The sequence below is a fragment of the Heteronotia binoei genome, chromosome 8 (genome assembly GCF_032191835.1).
Source record: "Heteronotia binoei isolate CCM8104 ecotype False Entrance Well chromosome 8, APGP_CSIRO_Hbin_v1, whole genome shotgun sequence".
Lineage (NCBI taxonomy): Eukaryota > Metazoa > Chordata > Lepidosauria > Squamata > Gekkonidae > Heteronotia > Heteronotia binoei.
The window spans coordinates 22,946,198-22,963,257 of NC_083230.1; the positions used below are offsets into that span (position 1 = coordinate 22,946,198).

Consider the following 17,060-nt stretch of genomic DNA (forward strand, 5'->3'; position numbering starts at 1 on the left):
CACTTATAAGTATCAGGTGTGATACATTGTAACTCTTCTAAAAGTCATAGACAAGGTATCTACAGTAGCACATTTCATGTGTTAAAACCACGCAAGAACAAAATACTTATATGTTTTACAGAGGATGAAGACGTTATAAAAAGCACGACAGGTCCCAATCATGATGATATTGGATTTATATCCCGCCCTCCACTCCGAAGAGTCTCAGAGCTGCTCACAATTTCCTTGACCTTCCTCCCCCACAACAAACACCCTGTGAGGTGGGTGGGGCTGGAGAGGGCTCTCACAGCAGCTGCCCTTTCAAGGACAACCTCTGCCAGAGCTATGGCTGACCCAAGGCCATTTCAGCAGGTGCAAGTGGAGGAGTGGGGAATCAAACCCGGTTCTCCCAGATAAGAGTCCGCACACTTAACCACTACACCAGACTGGCTCTCCAGTTTACCCCATTGTTTACCCCATTAGGTATTAGAGAATTGAGTTTAAAGATCCAGTGCATTTCCTGCCTAAGCCATTTATTCATATCAACTCTTCCATGAAGCGAGACAGGAAATTTCTCCAAAACAAGAAATCTTAATTCATTGGGATCATGATTTAAATCTCGAAAATGTTCCACTAGGGGAGCCTCAGAAACAAATTTTTTAACGCGAGATTTATGTTCCAATATGCGAGTACAGACAGCCCATCTTGTGCTTCCACAAGAGGCAGGCTCGGGGGAGTGCTCAGAAAGCAACATCACAGGAAGAGGTGGGGTTTTGGAGCAGTGTGCTGGAAGAGGTGGGGTTTTGGAGCAGTGTGCAGAAGGGGTGGAAGTAACATCACTTGACCTTTAATATGGACATGATATCACAAGGCATGACATCAGAAAAGTGATTAGACTCTACCCCCAAAGTCCCCAAGTATTTCCCGAGTCAGATCTGGCACTCCTAGTTTGTGAACAGGCATTAAAAGTCTACATAGACACTATGTAGTAAATCTCAAATAAAAAAATGTGAAATGTTTGTTTCCCATTTACTATGTGTTCTCTGCTAGTGAAATCAGCTCCCTGGTTATGGATAAGAACTAAGGCAATAGCCAGGCTAGAATTGGGTGTAGCTACTTTTAAGTAAGTAGTTTCATAGCTACAATTTATTTAGCAATTTTTTGTGAGATTCATCTGTAATATAATCTTAACAAGCCACTTGAAATTGACAGGCAAAAAAACCCTTTGGAAGTTCCTCCATCCCCATTCACCTCTGCTTTGATAGACCAAGCAAATTCCTAATACAACCAGAAACTTGATTTCTGCATCGTTTCTAGATTTTTAAGGTGGATCCAGCATTTTCTAAAACAAATGATGACTGAGCAATGATGCCTTTAATAATAGTAGTGACTGGTTTGGTAAACATTAGCATCTATTTTGACTAAAAACCTTGTCCTGCATTTCCTTTGTTATGTACACATGGAGCCATTTATAAATTTCTACCATGTAACATCTAATTTCCTCTGCATTCTTATGCCTTGGCTATTAGGAAATCCAGCAACAAAGTTTTCATTGATTTTGCAATTTATAACAAAGTCTGCAGTATCTGAGAGGAGCAAATGCATGAGCTCTACCCCATGTAAAAAAAAAATTATCAGAACCATGGGGAGTTTTTCAACCTTCTGGGAACTCTTTTCATGTGCACGTGCCTGCTAATGTTCATGGACCCCTGGTATGGTACCCCTGCATATTGGAAAGTATTATTGAGCAATGCTTTAGAGCACATTGTTGGACCTGAGTGAATTAGGAATACTCCCTAAAACCTGCCCTAGCCTTTGCTTATGCACTGAAGGAGATCAATAAAAGTGGACAAGCTGCTTTTCTGGAAAAGTGCTCTGCAATTACTGATCTTCTGTTGGGGAAACTTACAAGGAGCCCCAAAAGTCGCCAAAACAAAGCTTGGAAAACTACGTGTCTTAGCAGAAACATATGTGTATTCTAAATGTACTACTGTGTTAAAAACTCAGTGTTTCATGCACAGGGAGAACACAAAATGTCATCATAGTAAGAGGTGTAGGAGAGCAATAAAAGTGTGTTGGAATAGACATGGCCTAAGGCAAATTTGGAAGGGGAAAAGTGCTCTCTTGCTGCATAATTTTACTTCTAAAACACAAGTAAACCATCCTGATTCCTTTATAATCCTTGTTAACTGACGGTCAATACACTGAGATTTTTTTTACCCCCGCTTCATACTGTGATAAATTATTTCTAAGCCCACGTCATTATTTTCTAATTAAATAATCAAAATTATATTTGCACGTGATTAGCTCATAAATTCCTTTTTAACGAGTGTCTTGCTTCATTGCTAGCTTGGAGCTGATAATTTTTTTTTTTTTTTGCAGGCATCAATTTGGTCAGCAGTAAAGTAGTAAATAGAAACTAATGGCACTCATCAAGTCCATGGCATGAATGATTTATCTGACACAATCATTTTAACAGTTTCATAGTCAATGTGAGGGGGGGAAACCAGGTTTCTTACCAAGGTAAATTGCATTTGTCCTGTCAGCACGACTTGATTGATGACCAACTGGTGGCTAGGATTAGGATATTATAAATGGGAAAAGATGAAAGCCTCATTAATTTGTTTTTAATATATATAACCACAGGTAGAAGAAATGCAGTGGGGTAGCAGACAGCGAACGCAGCCGACGTCAGTCTGTAGCTTGCCATGCAAGCCTGGGGAAAGAAAGAAAACGGTGAAGGGAGTGCCTTGCTGTTGGCATTGTGAACGCTGTGAAGGCTACCATTACCAAGTGGATGAGTTCACCTGTGAAGTGTGCCCATTCAATAAGAGGCCCAACCTCAACCGCACAGAATGCCATCTTATCCCCATCATCAAGCTGGAGTGGCATTCTCCATGGGCTGTCGTGCCTGTCTTCATAGCAATATTCGGGATCATTGCAACGTCCTTTGTCATCGTGACATTTGTTCGCCACAACGATACACCAATTGTCAGGGCCTCAGGACGCGAACTCAGCTACGTCCTCTTGACTGGGATTTTTCTCTGCTATTCCATCACTTTTTTAATGATTGCAAGTCCAGACACTGCTGTGTGCTCCTTACGGCGGATCTTTTTAGGGCTGGGCATGTGCTTCAGCTATGCAGCCTTGCTCACCAAAACAAACCGAATCCACCGAATATTTGAGCAAGGCAAAAAATCGGTCACTGCTCCAAAATTCATCAGTCCAGCTTCTCAACTGGTGATTACTTTCAGCCTCATATCCATACAGCTTTTAGGAGTCTTCATCTGGTTTGCTGTGGATCCCCCACATATCATAGTGGACTATGGAGAGCAGAGGACTCTTGACCCTGAGAATGCCCGGGGGGTTCTGAAATGTGACATCTCTGATCTCTCTCTCATTTGTTCTCTTGGATACAGTATTCTCTTAATGGTAACATGCACTGTTTATGCTATTAAAACAAGAGGTGTTCCAGAGACCTTCAACGAAGCCAAACCAATTGGATTTACTATGTATACAACTTGTATCATTTGGTTAGCTTTCATTCCAATCTTTTTTGGAACTGCACAGTCAGCAGAGAAGGTGAGTGACAGCAACTGATCCTTATTTTAAGTTTCAATGTCTGTGTGAACTCACAGAAGATTAATTCCAAACGCTGAATTATAAAGTTTCTTGCGGAGTGCAAACTGTTACACAGTCCAGCTCAGAAAGCTTATTGGAATTAGAATTGTTTCTAAAAGCATTTACTTTAAAAAAGTATGTTTAAATTTAATACAGAGTACAACTCTTTAGTAATTTGGTAGTTTGGAATATATTGCTTTTATGAATGTCATTGAATTAACATCTTTCTTCTCCGTGGCCTTATGGTTTGTAGGACATTAACGACTTTCTAAACTTACCAAAAATAATTAGAATTATGAAAGGCATTATCTTTGCAAAGGGGAAGAGGAAATGGATTTTTTTTTTTAAAGGACTGGGAATGTTCAGTGCAATTATTAGCATTGCTGGCTCGGTGTGTTCAGAAACCAATCCTTTTTGAAGATGGCGTAAAATGTTGTGTCGTCAGTATAATTCATTTTCTCTTTGTGTGTAAATGTGATATTAAATATGTTATAGGTATCCACTGGTCAGTTCATTAATCGATCACACCCTATTTTTTGTGGCTTCCAGGGCTGGCCTTAGACTGGCACCCTAGGCAAAGCTAACTTCTGATGCACCCTCTGCACTGATAACATCACTGAGTCACATGGGGGGGGGCACTGAATTCAGCCCCCCCCCCCGAACTCCAGTGCCTAGTTTGCCTAGTGGTAGGGCCAGACTGGTGGTTGCAGAATGACAGTTTCTAGGTGGTATACTCTCTTTCCGTTCTTCTGAGGAGAAGACATCTTTAATGCCCTGTGAACCAAGGAAGGATGAGGCAGGTATTAATTAAATAGTATATCTACTGTCGCCCACAAGCTCAAGATTAGATGTTTAAGCATTCCTACACATGCCAACCCCAAACTCAAGTTTCAGGATCTGAGTCTATGTATGCACAGATCCAAATTCACACAGTATTTTCCAAAGAAAAGAAAAGAAAGTACATGTACTTAACTAAGTTGACTTTATTGTCTAAAAGATGGATGAAGTAAGGTAAGAGAGAATGGCAGCTTAAATGACAATCAACAGTAAAAACACTTTGGTAAATTTAAATTAAATAATTCTTAGTGTTAACTGTAATTTCTGTACTCAGCTGTGTCTTACCTCCTCTCAGCTAATTTAAGAGGGAACCTACTTATGGGAAGAAGCAGGTGTCCCAGAAAAGGTCAGGGAGGGAAGGAAGATGGAGAACGAAAGAGTCCTTAGTTGATCAGGGTTGCTGGGGAAGGGAAGTGGAGTGTAAGGCTGACACTTGCAAAGATTGGACTGAAAATAGTTTATAATGGTTGGAGGAGCTGGGGCAGGCCAAGCCCTGGAGAGATAGGGGCAAGTAAGCTAATTTGGTGACTGGCAAATAAGCCGAGAGAGAGAGAGAGAGAGAGAGAGGACATGGATGGAAAAACAATGCTGGAAATTTTTAAAATGCTCTGTCTTTCAGAGCAATTGTAGTCTCAGAATTGGTGGAGTTAGGTCTGAAGGAAAATCCTAACCCAAAATGCTAGCTTGAATTTGTGGTTTTTATCCTGGGTTTCTCTTTATTTGGGGGCCCTTGTGATAGCAAAAGGACCTCAAATATTACGACATTACTTACTGTGCTGAAGGCTTATGTAAATTTTGACAAGACTGATTCAGGAAGGTGGCTATATTGCCCTGTCCAATGAAATGGTATTGTTTTGGAAATCTGCTTAAGTATTCTGGAATGATGTCTGTACTGGGGTGAAGAATCTTCCCCCACCCCATCCTTACCCATGGCAGCAAGTCCCCTCCACCTCCAATAGTGGGGAGAATCCTCTAACTGACCACCACCAGCAATCCTGGCAGCATGCCACATACCTTTGAAGGCTGTTATGCAACAGGCTCAGCAAGTAAGGGCCCTGTTGCTTCAGGGTTCTGCCCACAGGTGGAGTGAAAGTTGGGATGGAGGCCAAGGTGGACAGATTGACAGACTTTGAGGCTGGCAACGCTGCCCAACCTATTTATCAGACCCCTACACCAAGGTTCATTGAGATTATATGATATATTCCCTCCTATATCCTTGGCATCATATGTCCCTAGGGTTTGAGGGTAACACTGCCGAACATGGCACTGTTTTTGAATAATTTGCGTGTGTCATTTTTTGAATCTAGCAGCTCGAGCTCAGAGATATTGCGCTTCTGCACCTGGAGTCCAAATTTAGCTGTCATAGCTGACCACCACTGTGATAGATGTGTACTGCACAGCATTACTTTAAAAAAAAAAAAATCTAGGCGAGCAACCAGCACTAGTTATTACGGTAGCGAATTCCAGAATTTAATTATGCATTGTGTAGAGAAGCGTTTCCTTTTGTTTGTTTTGAACCTAAAGCAGTTAGTTTCATTGGATGACCTGAAGTTCCCACATTCTGAGTGAAAGAATAATTTCTCTTTTGTATCTGCTTGACTCTGATTGGCATGTCCTTTGTTCAGCAAGCTCGTCAGCTACGCGCTGTGTGCTTTTCCCCCGATCCTTTCGTTTTAACAGAGAACAGCCAACAATGGTTGCTTTATTTCATAGTACTGCTTAGGCAGATCTTTATAAGTTTTACTTCGGGAAGTGCCAACTCAGCACTACTGCTTGTTCATGAAGCGATGAGATGTGCTAGAAGTATACGCTCGCTTCCACATACACAACCACTTGATAACGGTACAATGACGTGACCTGGGTGGCCCGTTCTGACCTGACAGTGTCAAAACTTGGAAGCCAATCAGGGTTGGCCCTGGTTAGTACTTGGGATAGGAGACCACTAAGGAGGTCCAGGGTTGCCCTGCGGAGGCAGGAAATGGCAAACCATCTCTACATAAGAACATAAGAGAAGCCATGTTGGATCAGGCCAACGGCCCATCAAGTCCAACACTCTGTGTCACACAGTGGCAAAAAAAATTATATACACACATACACTGTGGCTAATAGCCACTGATGGACCTGTGCTCCATATTTTTATCTAAACCCCTCTTGAAGGTGGCTGTACTTGTGGCTGCCACCACCTCCTGTGGCAGTGAATTCCACATGTTAATCACCCTTTGGGTGAAGAAGTACTTCCTTTTATCCGTTTTAACCTTTCTGCTCAGCAATTTCATCGAATGCCCACGAGTTCTTGTATTGTGAGAAAGGGAGAAAAGTACTTCTTTCTCTACTTTCTCCATCCCATGCATTATCTTGTAAACCTCTATCATGTCACCCCGCAGTCGACGTTTCTCCAAGCTAAAGAGTCCCAAGCGTTTCAACCTTTCTTCATAGGGAAAGTGCTCCAGCTTTTTAATCATTCTAGTTGCCCTTCTCTGGACTTTCTCTAATGCTATAATATCCTTTTTGAGGTGCGGCGACCAGAACTGCACACAGTACTCCAAATGAGACCGCACCATCGATTTATACAGTGGCATCTCTGTTCGTCTCTTGTCTTGAAAACCCTACAGGGTTGCCATAAATGGGCTGCAATTTAATGGCAGTTTCCACCGCCACTTTCCCGTCGCAGAATACAGGTTCCTGTGACAGGAAAGGAGCTTATGGAAGCGAATCTTCCCCGCCTTCCTCTTCAGCCTTTTGTGAAGTAGTTGCTGACAATCAGGCAGTCTTCATCATATGTTCCCCGCATCTTCCTTATGTCATTTTGTTCAGAGCATTCCCCAGTCTTCACCATTACATTTTAAAGGGGGTACAGGAGGTTTGCGGAGAGAGGGAAAGCATGAAAGACCCACTCCGGTGAACTCCTTCCACTCGCATAAATCTCAGGTACTGTTGTAAAGGTCTGAAGCCAGATTCATCCATGAAAACGAAGAATAATAATGGCAGCATTTTCACCAGCAATAAACAAAAATGTGAAAACTCTGAGCATCAGAGCCAGTTCACAAGTTTCATTACCAAGCTGTCGTGTGTGTTTAACTATTGCACGTGCTCATGTGAAAAGGATGAACTACCGTTTAGTATTTCTGTACGCTCCTATCAAGCAGATCCACTTCCATCAGCCAGGAATGCTTTGAAAACAGACAGTGTCTTTTCAGAGATTAACTGAAATGTTCCATAAAATCTCCTTTTCAAACCATTCTTTTCCTTGCCCGTTGTCACACTTCCGCCTCATTATCTTTTCATGTGAACAAAAACATGAAAGTAAAATTATGCTATGTTATCACTCACCACTTCAGCTTATGCTGGTTTCTTTTCAGCTGAAAGTAAATTTTGCTACTTCATTGATATTAGTGGCACCTTGAATACTTTACAGTTTGGGCTATTATTTGATCCTCTCTTAAGGTCCCTTATTTTCCATTCTTTCAGCTAAGAGGATTGAATGTATACATCACAGCCCAGTTTTAACAGCTTGCTAATGCTGTTCCAGGAGGAGAAATTACATATGAAGAAAAAAAAAATCACACTCGTTTGTTCTGGAACAAACTAGAAATGAACAATTGCAAAAGTACTGGCTTTTACTCAACCTAAGTACAGACACAGTCCAAGTCAAGTCACACACTAAGCCTTATTGAGTGAAAGGGCTAAATGTGTGTTTAAAGCCATGGCACATAATCCGTTAGACTTTGGCTTGATCAGATCCTGAATTTGAACAGATGAAGCTGCCTCATACTGAGTCAGACCACTGGTCAATCAAAGTCAGTATTGCTTACTATAATGATACGAACTGTGGTTCACACACAGTGAACTGTGGTTCACTCACAATGAGCATCAGCCCAAAGAGCCACAATTCCATTCCTGACATGAGGCTTTATCCTCAGGTAGATTTACACTTAATCTCTTCCTCTGGCAGCAGCTATTTCAGAGTAGGAACCCCCTTCCCACCTACAAGACCCACCATGCTAAAACACAGGGCAGGTGCCAGATTGGAAAACAGTGCTCAGATGAACAATAGATAGCATGTGGTTTTCTGCAGGGGTCACTTTGTAGAAAAATGGGGATTGTTATGCAGCTGCACCTGCTATTCAATGGACAAGGTGGGGAGGAGGAGGGGGAACCCTCAGAAGGGTTCAGGAGCTGCGCTCCTGTGAGCTCCTGCTGAATCCAAGGCGTGGTTTTGTGAGCCACTAAGTGTGTATCACTAGTCTACTATGAATTCCTGGTTTCCCAGAGTCTCAGATAGAGGTCTTTCATCTGCCAGATGATCTCATCTGCAGATGATTCAGCAAGAGATTTCTAAGATCTTGGGATATGAGTTTAATAAAGTTGCAGAGACTTTTTTGTTGGGATTACAAATGGAAAAAATTTCCAAAAGAAGATAGAACTTTAATCTGGTACTTGCTCTCAGATGCCAGGACATTGTATGCGCAGTTGTGGAAGCAAGAAAAAATACCAGAGAAATGGGATTGGATTATAAAAGTTATGACATGGAGTGAAATGGACAAATTAACAAGAATATTAAGATCCTATAATTTGGAAGTTTTTAAGACGGAGTGGAAAAAGTTTAGAAGATATGTAGAAAAAGAGTGGAAAATAAAAGGACATTGGACAATTTTTGATAATGATTGAGTTTTAAAAAGAAGAAGAATATAAATTTTTGTTTTAATAGTTAACGGTACCTTTAAATATTTGCTTTTTAAGTAAATAACACTGGCGGGGGTCAAGTAACGGGGGGGGAGGGTAGAAAGTAATATATGGGGTAGATAAAAGAAGTTTTAAAGATGTAAGATATAGATTTATTATCATATGTTACCAATAAAATTGTTTTAACAGGAGATAGAGGTCTTTCACATCTACTATGTGACCCTATTAACTGGAGATGCCAGGGGTTGAGCCTGGAAACTTCTGCATGCAAAGCAGATGCTCTGCCACCAAAAACATCATTTTTGACCCTCCTTGAAAAACCTAATAGCTGAGAGGAGTCTCCAAAATAATAGCCCTGTTTTTAAATTAATGAACTGTACCAAAATATTGATCCTCAGATGAATGAAATGACTTACCATTGATAAGCTATGCTACAAATAAGTTATATGCCATTAGAAATTAGATAAGACACTTGGTTTCAAAACAAATCCAGCAGAGAAGCCAAGTGTTTCAGTGAAGTGCTTGATGATTCAAGTCTAAAGCTCTCCAAGGAAAGGAACACTCATTCATAACTTTTCTCCCACAGCTAGTGATCGGTACTATCTGAAAGGAGCTAGGAAAGCTTAGCGTTGCCAGGAAACAGAAACGTGTGTGACCTTCTGTTGCTTGCAGTATGTTATGGGAAGTGAAAGGCCATGAATATTTTATTTGAAAATGGAACTGAAATGTAGCTGTTATCTTAAGGATGGTAGAGGAATTCTGGTAATTAAGACAAGCAGGGGGAAAACACTCTTAGTCTAAAAGTCCACAGATGGTTTTAGATAAAAGTTTGCAGGCAAACTTTTCATTAATGTATTTCAGTTGGAACAAAGTTGCATGCATTTTTCGCAATTCAACTCAGTAGGATTTTGCTAATAGCCAGGGGTGGAGTGGCCCTTTAACGTGTTAGGTTACTTCCCAGGGGTCACTGGAAGCCAGGAGCAAATTGAGCTCAATGGTCCCTTGGTCTATGAGCTTGATCTAACATTGTTGAGAAGAAGATATTGGATTTATACCCCGCCCTTCGCTCTGAATCTCCGAGAGTGGCTTACAATCTCCTGTAGCTTCCTCCCCCACAACAGACACCTTGTGAGGTAGGTGGGGCTGAGAGAGCTCTCACATAACCTGCCCTTTCAAGGACAGCTCTGCAAGAGCGATGGCTAACCCAAGGCCATTCAAGCAGCTGCAAATGGAGAAGTGGAGAATCAAATCCAGTTGTCTCTGGTAAGAGTCTGTGCACTTAACCACTACACCAAACTGGTTAAGAGGAATTTGTGATTCCTCTTTATCCAGTTTCTCCCTGAAATCCAACAATCCATTTCTTCCCCTCTTTTTAGAAATTTTTTTTAAAAGAAGTTTTAAGAATTTGGAGTCTGTTTCAAATCATTCCAGTTTTGAAGGGAAATTCCAAAACATTCAGAATTTCACTCTACAGATACTCAGAGGCAGGCAATGTCTTCACAAACCTTTATCCTTGTGTTAGAGCACCACCCTGTGCTGTATAATATAATAAGGGCTGAAGATGCAAAAGGACTGAGAACTGGGTGGCATAACAGAAAACAATAAAGAGAAATCAGAGAAATTCTTCTTTTGAAAGAGAACAAAAGGGATCAGTGTGGGCTCAGACAGCAGTGGCAAGGGTATAGTCTCACCAGCTATTTGGATCAGTTTCTTCTATGACTTTTTAAGGTCCAAATCTATCTCTGCTTGCAGAACTTGTAAGTTGGTATTGCTTACTATAATGATACTAAATGATACTATAATTCAACTGAACAGCCATTGTACAAGTTCCACAGAGACCAGTGAGAGTAGCTTTCTCAAGTTTACTGTCCCACCAATCAAAGAATCTCATCTGGTGAGCACACAAGAGAGGGCCTTTTGGGTGGCAACCCCATAATTATGGAACAGTCTCCCCAAAGAGGTGTGCCTGGCTCCCTCGCTTTCAAACTTTAGGAGGCAGTTGAAGATAGTTTTATTTAGGACTAAACTATAACTAGCTTAGTTTTTGTTTTCCTTATTTTAAATTATTTTTAAATGTTTGTTATTTTTTAAAATGTTTGTTATTTATTTTAATTACATTGTAAGTAGCCCTGGGCCTAACCTGGATAGCCCACACTAGCCTGATCTTGTCAGAGCTAGGAAGCTAATCACATTTGGCCCTGGTTAGTTCTTGAATGGAGACGACAAAAAAACTCCAGGGTTGCTAATAGGGGTGTGCATTTGGTTCAGCCGAACTGAATCAACCACCGAATCACCCCTGATTTGGCTGTATGCGGAATCACATACAGCTGATTCCAATTGGGGCCCATTATGAGGGAGCCGAGTATAGCTCCCCGTATACTTCCGTATAAATATTCGGAAGTATACGGATGTCAATGCAAAAGGTGGGAAAGTGGCTTCTGCAGCCTCAGGGGAGCTGCTTGCCTCCTTTCCTGCCTTTGGTAGCCTTTTCCCTCCTCTCCCATAGCCTCCCTGGGATCAGGGAGGGGGGGGAAGAGGAGTCCCAGCAGCCAATCCAAAGCATGCATTTGCAAAATGCATTGCAAATGCATGCTTTGAAGGGCTTTTGTGTAGCTGATCCTCCAGCCATCAGCAACAATGTTGTTCTTTTGTCTGTGTGTGAGAGAGATTGTTCAGTGCTGGCCCTTGGCCTCAGCCTTACCACACTTGCTTGGTGTAAGAGAACACGTCTAAAAGGTAAGACAGTCTTGGGGTTCTTGTTTTTATTTTAGTTGGTAAAAGGACTTTTTAAGACTTAGAGTTCCTTTCCTTGTCCAGATTTGAGTGGTGGGTACTAGCTTATTTGGGGTTAGGGGGTTCTACTGGGGTGGGGGGATTTTGCCAATTTGCCTATATCTTACTTTAGTGAGAGGACTTTTAAAAGTGCAGTGTGCTTTTACTTTTTCTGATTTGGGTGGCTTGGATTTCTTGGGGTTAGGGTGAAGGGTTTTTTTTGGGGGGGAGAGGGGTTGTTAAAGTTCCTGTATTGTTAAAAGTTAAGTTTTTTACTTCTTTATTTATCTATTTATATTTCGATTTATATCCCGCCCTTCCCACCGAAGTGGCTCAGGGTGGGATATAAATCGAAATATAAATAAATAAATAAATAAATAAAAAACTTAACTTACTGTTTTAAAAGGATTCTGTGTTTGATTTGTTGCTGCTTGTTGTGCTTGGCCAGCTCTCCCCATGTTGTTTGGGGGCAGGGCTGGAGAGCTGGCATCTGTAGATTGTGTGTTCTGTGGCAGGGAAGCTGGCACCTGAGTGAGAGACCCAGAACCAGCAGGTTTGTTGTGTTTGGCCAGCTCTCCCCGTGTTGTTTGGGGCAGGGCTGGAGAGCTGGCATCTGGGTTTGCTGCAGCTTGAGCAGATTGTGTTTTGTGTGACGGTGATGTTAGCAACTGGGTTTATATTGGTTCCAGGCCTGCACTGCAGGGTTCATAGAGTAGATAGAGGGATGTAGTGCATTTGGGTCCTATAGAGATTCTCTGGTGTGAAGTTAGGTTTGGCTTTGGGTGCCCCAGGAATTGGACCCCCTGGTCCAATATTTTTTTGGCCTTGTGGGTTTTGTGTGGGACAGTGCCCTGAAGCTGCACAGCAGTTTGGGGGGCTCTCCTCAAAACCTCCTGCTCCCCAGAGCCACTTTTCCCACGACAATTACAGTGAGGAAGTGGCTCTAATTGGTTTTTTCTCACCATTGGGGGCAGTGTTCCTTTTGGGGTGCCCGCAGATGGGTGCAGTCTTTTGGGGCCAGGGGGGTTTCATGCTGGGGAGACCCCTGAAGCTGCCCTGCAGTTTTGGGGCCTTTCCCTCAAACCCCCCTCTGGCCAGAGCCACTTTCCCCACAGCAATTATAGTGGAGGAAGTGGCTAATTGGGCTTTCCGCAGCATTGGTGGCAATGGGCCTTTTGGTAAGCCCAAAGACAGGGACCCCCTGGCCCAATCTTTTTGGGACTTGGTGGTTTTGTAGGGGAGAGTCCCCTGCGGGTTCCCTGCAGTTTTTGGGGCTCTCCCTCAAACCCCCTGCCCCCCAGTAGCCTCTAATTATGCCCTATGTTGCCATTGATTTCAATGGCCCATAGGGTATAATGGTGGAATAGGGGCACCCTTTTTGGGTGCCCCTGGAATGGGACCCCCTGGCCCAATCTTTTTGGGGCTTGAGGGGTTTGTAGGGGAGAGTCCCCTGCAGGTCCCCTGCAAATTTGGGGGCTCTCCCTCAAACCCCCTCCCCTCCAGGTGGCTTCAAATACACCCTATTTGCCATTGATTTCAATGGCCCATAGGGAATAATGGGGCCGTATATTCGGAAATAGCCGCACATCTACCGTATATGCGGCTATTCCGACTATGGAATTCAGAAATACATGGGATTCCGAATTTTTTTCTCCTGTATACTTCCAAATCCGTGTAATTCCGAATTTTTTTTTTTTGCACATCCCTAGTTGCTACACAGTGGGTGCAGCCAGACGTACCATTAGTGGCGATACAGCTCCGTCTCGCTGACGGATTAAATGTGTTCATTCAGACATCCACATCTGGCAATCGAGCGTATTCCAGCGTCATCCCGGCTTGCTACGCATCTATGGTGCATTGATTTGACAGCACATAAAGTCCGGTCCTTTTTCAAAAAGGCTGCACAAGATCGGCTTTTTCCTGTTTGGACAGCTCACGCGCGATACTGCCTGTCACCTTTAAAAAAAAAAAAAAAGCCCCAGCAGACATGTGCATTGCCAGATCATCCGGGAATCTGAGGTGACGCTTTTGCTTCTCCAATCAACACAGGATCGGAGGGGGGGAGGAAACGTTATCCCACTATTTAGAACAGGAAAAAGTCTCTTTTTTTCAATGTGGAGGATTTCTGGAAACTTCCCCCCCCCCCCTCTGAAGCAACGTTTGATTTCCCACCTCCAAACAGTTGGGCGCTTGTTCAATGGACCCCCCCTCCCAGAAATCACCACCTGATCACTCATGCTCCAAGAAAAGAGCGTGATAGTATTGGATGTCTGAACGCTCAACAACAGAATGAGTCGCATTCTTGGATGCTCGTCTGAATGGCCCTGCATCGAATCAATATTCAGCTGTTCAAATTTGAGCTCTACACACACGCTTTTAATGTGAGGTGTGACCGCACCCAGTGGCAGGCAATGGCAAACCACCAGTAAATATCTCTTACCTTGAGAACCCTTCAGGGTTGCCATAAATTGGTTGTGATTTGATGGCAAAAAGAAAAGCTACCTTGAGTTCTGCAAGGTAGAAAATAAGCTAATTAATGTTTTGAATAAATAAATGTTGTTGATCTAAATATGCCCTTGTTCCCATTTCTTTAGAAAGTTTTCATTAATGTATTCTGGTTTGAGAACATGAGAGCTTCGACTCAATGAAACAGCCTTCCATGTACAGTAGGATTCCTTCTGAAGAGAAGGTCAACTTTAGGTCTAACCCAGTGGCTTGGACTCATTTCTATGAGGTCTGATGGTTTTTTGGAGGAGGTTTTATCCAGATGAAGATTTCATTTTTGTCTCTAACTTCTCCAATCCACTTGCCCAAAGTTCAACCCCATACGCCTCCTGTTAAGTGGACAGAGTTGTTTTAAAAGATTCATGGCAAAAAATAAAACGATTGCCTTGCCAGGCCTTTCATGCTGTGCACAACAGGGATTTCTTTTGATGGTGAATTTACATTTTTAACAAACGTGTTTAAACTGAATTATATCTATCTAGTGTACTTTAATCTCTTTCTCCAAGGAGCTCAGGTTTCTTTCTATTCTCCATTTTCACCTCAGAGTAGCCTTCTGTAGCTGGTCCGGCTGAGAGTGTGAGTGGCCCAATGTCACCTGGTAAGCCGGGTCGCCAGGTCCCGTCTTCTCCTTGGTGGAGGGATTTGGGGGGCATTCTGGGAGGAGGAGGGGCTGTCCCTGATGTGATGACATCATGCAGAGTAACGTCATCACATCCGGGATGTAGCTTCGTGTGCGCATCCCCTCTGCTTTTCCCCAACCATTGAAAGGGAACCTTCCCTTGAAAAGAGCAGGCACTATTTGTGCCTGCCCAGCAAGCCACCAATTTGCAGCTTGTGGGGCAGGTGACCTGGTGCCTGCTCTTTTCAAGTGGGACTGCGGAGGACTGGTGGGGTGAGGTTTCTTCCCACCAGCCAGCTGTCCAATATCTGGGGTGGGGGAAGCCTGAAAAATTGGGGAATCCCCGGCCTCCACCCAGGGACTGCTATCCCCCACCCAGGGCCAGCAAGCCTTATGTCAGATTGAGGATTTTCAGTCATCCAGATCCTAGTCTGATACTCTTACAACTATCCCGCATCTGCTGCCTGAGGTTCCATTTAAATGTGCACCATTTCTATTTAAATGTGCATTATTTCAAGAGGGTGTTTTAAGGTGGAGTGTTATAACTGTTGTAATAAATGTGAATTTTCTGTAGTGGGGTTTGGATAACATTCATCGCAGGCGGAACACCAAATGAGGAAGTCTGCAGTAGTACAAACTAGCATGAGATAAAAATTCAGTGAACTATAGACCTGTTTGTCGTGTTAGAGCCTGGCAAATTATTCCATAGTGTATTATTTCCTTGAGCTTGAAGTATTCTTTCTGCTAGTATTAAATCATATGGTAGTATAGTAACATATGATTTAAGTATGGGCTGAAGAGAAGCAGCATGCCACATACTCCTAGACTTTCACTGTTTTGCGTAACCGACATCTTTTAAAAATGGTATTATGCTCTGAGCCCTTGGGGATAGGACAGGTCAAAATTATTTTATAATGCAATAAATACCATAACATTTTGTATCCCATGAGCAGTCATGTGGGATTTACCTTTAACCCAACGGGTTATTTTTATGCAGCACATCGGGAATTTTGGTAAAAAAAAGAAATGCTAAATTAAAATGCTAATTCGATATTTTTGCAGTTTAATTTTTTGTCACTATAAATAAAATGTATTTCTGCGCAGCGCTGTGGACCTTATCACAAGAGTTCAAACATATGTCCAGTTAAGTTGTGAATTTAAATTAGGAGAATCGTAACAAGTGACACGTCTATATAAATCCACAAGGCTTTGATGTGCTCTGCCATGGATATTTTGAGATGTAAATATTTTGCTTAACAATCACAACATATACCAGATTAAACGGGGGGTTGACTAGCAGTTGAAAGTACATAATTAATCACAGTCATAACAGATGCAAATGAAATAAATCATACTCATGAAGACCTATGTTCTGCTAAATAAAAAAAAAACCAGACAGTACATTTCCTATCCCTCTTTCAGAATTTAATTAAAAGCAGCTAAACTTTTCCAGAAGAACATATGGAGTGAGTGTTGCCATTTCTCCACTTTCTACATTTTAGGTGGCCATTCCAAGATAGTGATGATTGGAACTCATCCTCATTCAAATCCTCCCACCGTAAAACATTTTTTAAAGAATATTATTTCCATGAATTGGTTCCAGAACTCTGTTCTACCACGTTCCCCCAGAAAACGTGGTAAGTTTCCCCGAGAAAACTGCTAAGTGAGGCTTCCTGTGTTAATGAGCACCTGTGTTAATGAGCACAGTTTAGAGTAGGGGTGTCAAACTAATTTATTATGAGGGACGGATCTGACATAAATGAGATCTTGTCAAGCCGGGCCATGCATGCCATAAAATGTAATGCCGGGCAACAGAGATAGAAACTTTATAAAGGATAGAGTCAAACACAATTCAAGATTTTTAATAGAGTTAAAATAAAATATGCTTAAAAGATGAGCACTCTTGCGCTATTTTGTTTATTTAACAGTTTCTGATAACTGACACCTCTTGCTCTGGATTATTGCATCAAAATCTGGAGACAATGTCTGTACTGTAGCAATCTTGAGTATGCTATTCAGGTGTGTGTCTGTAAGTTGTAAACCT

The 17,060-nt window shown here is 42.2% G+C and overlaps 1 protein-coding gene across 3 annotated transcripts in view; it reads left to right on the top strand.

Moving 5' to 3' along the window:
- GRM8 (glutamate metabotropic receptor 8) overlaps positions 1-17,060 on the top strand; it is a 999,131-nt gene that overhangs the window by 852,686 nt on the left and 129,385 nt on the right. For 2 of the 3 annotated variants that reach the window (XM_060244808.1, XM_060244809.1), the window contains exon 8: positions 2,626-3,561. The exons of the other annotated variant lie outside the window; for it this stretch is intronic. In XM_060244808.1, coding sequence (XP_060100791.1) covers positions 2,626-3,561 — 936 coding nt within the window. The remainder of the gene's footprint in view (positions 1-2,625; positions 3,562-17,060) is intronic. 3 annotated transcript variants of the gene reach the window in all.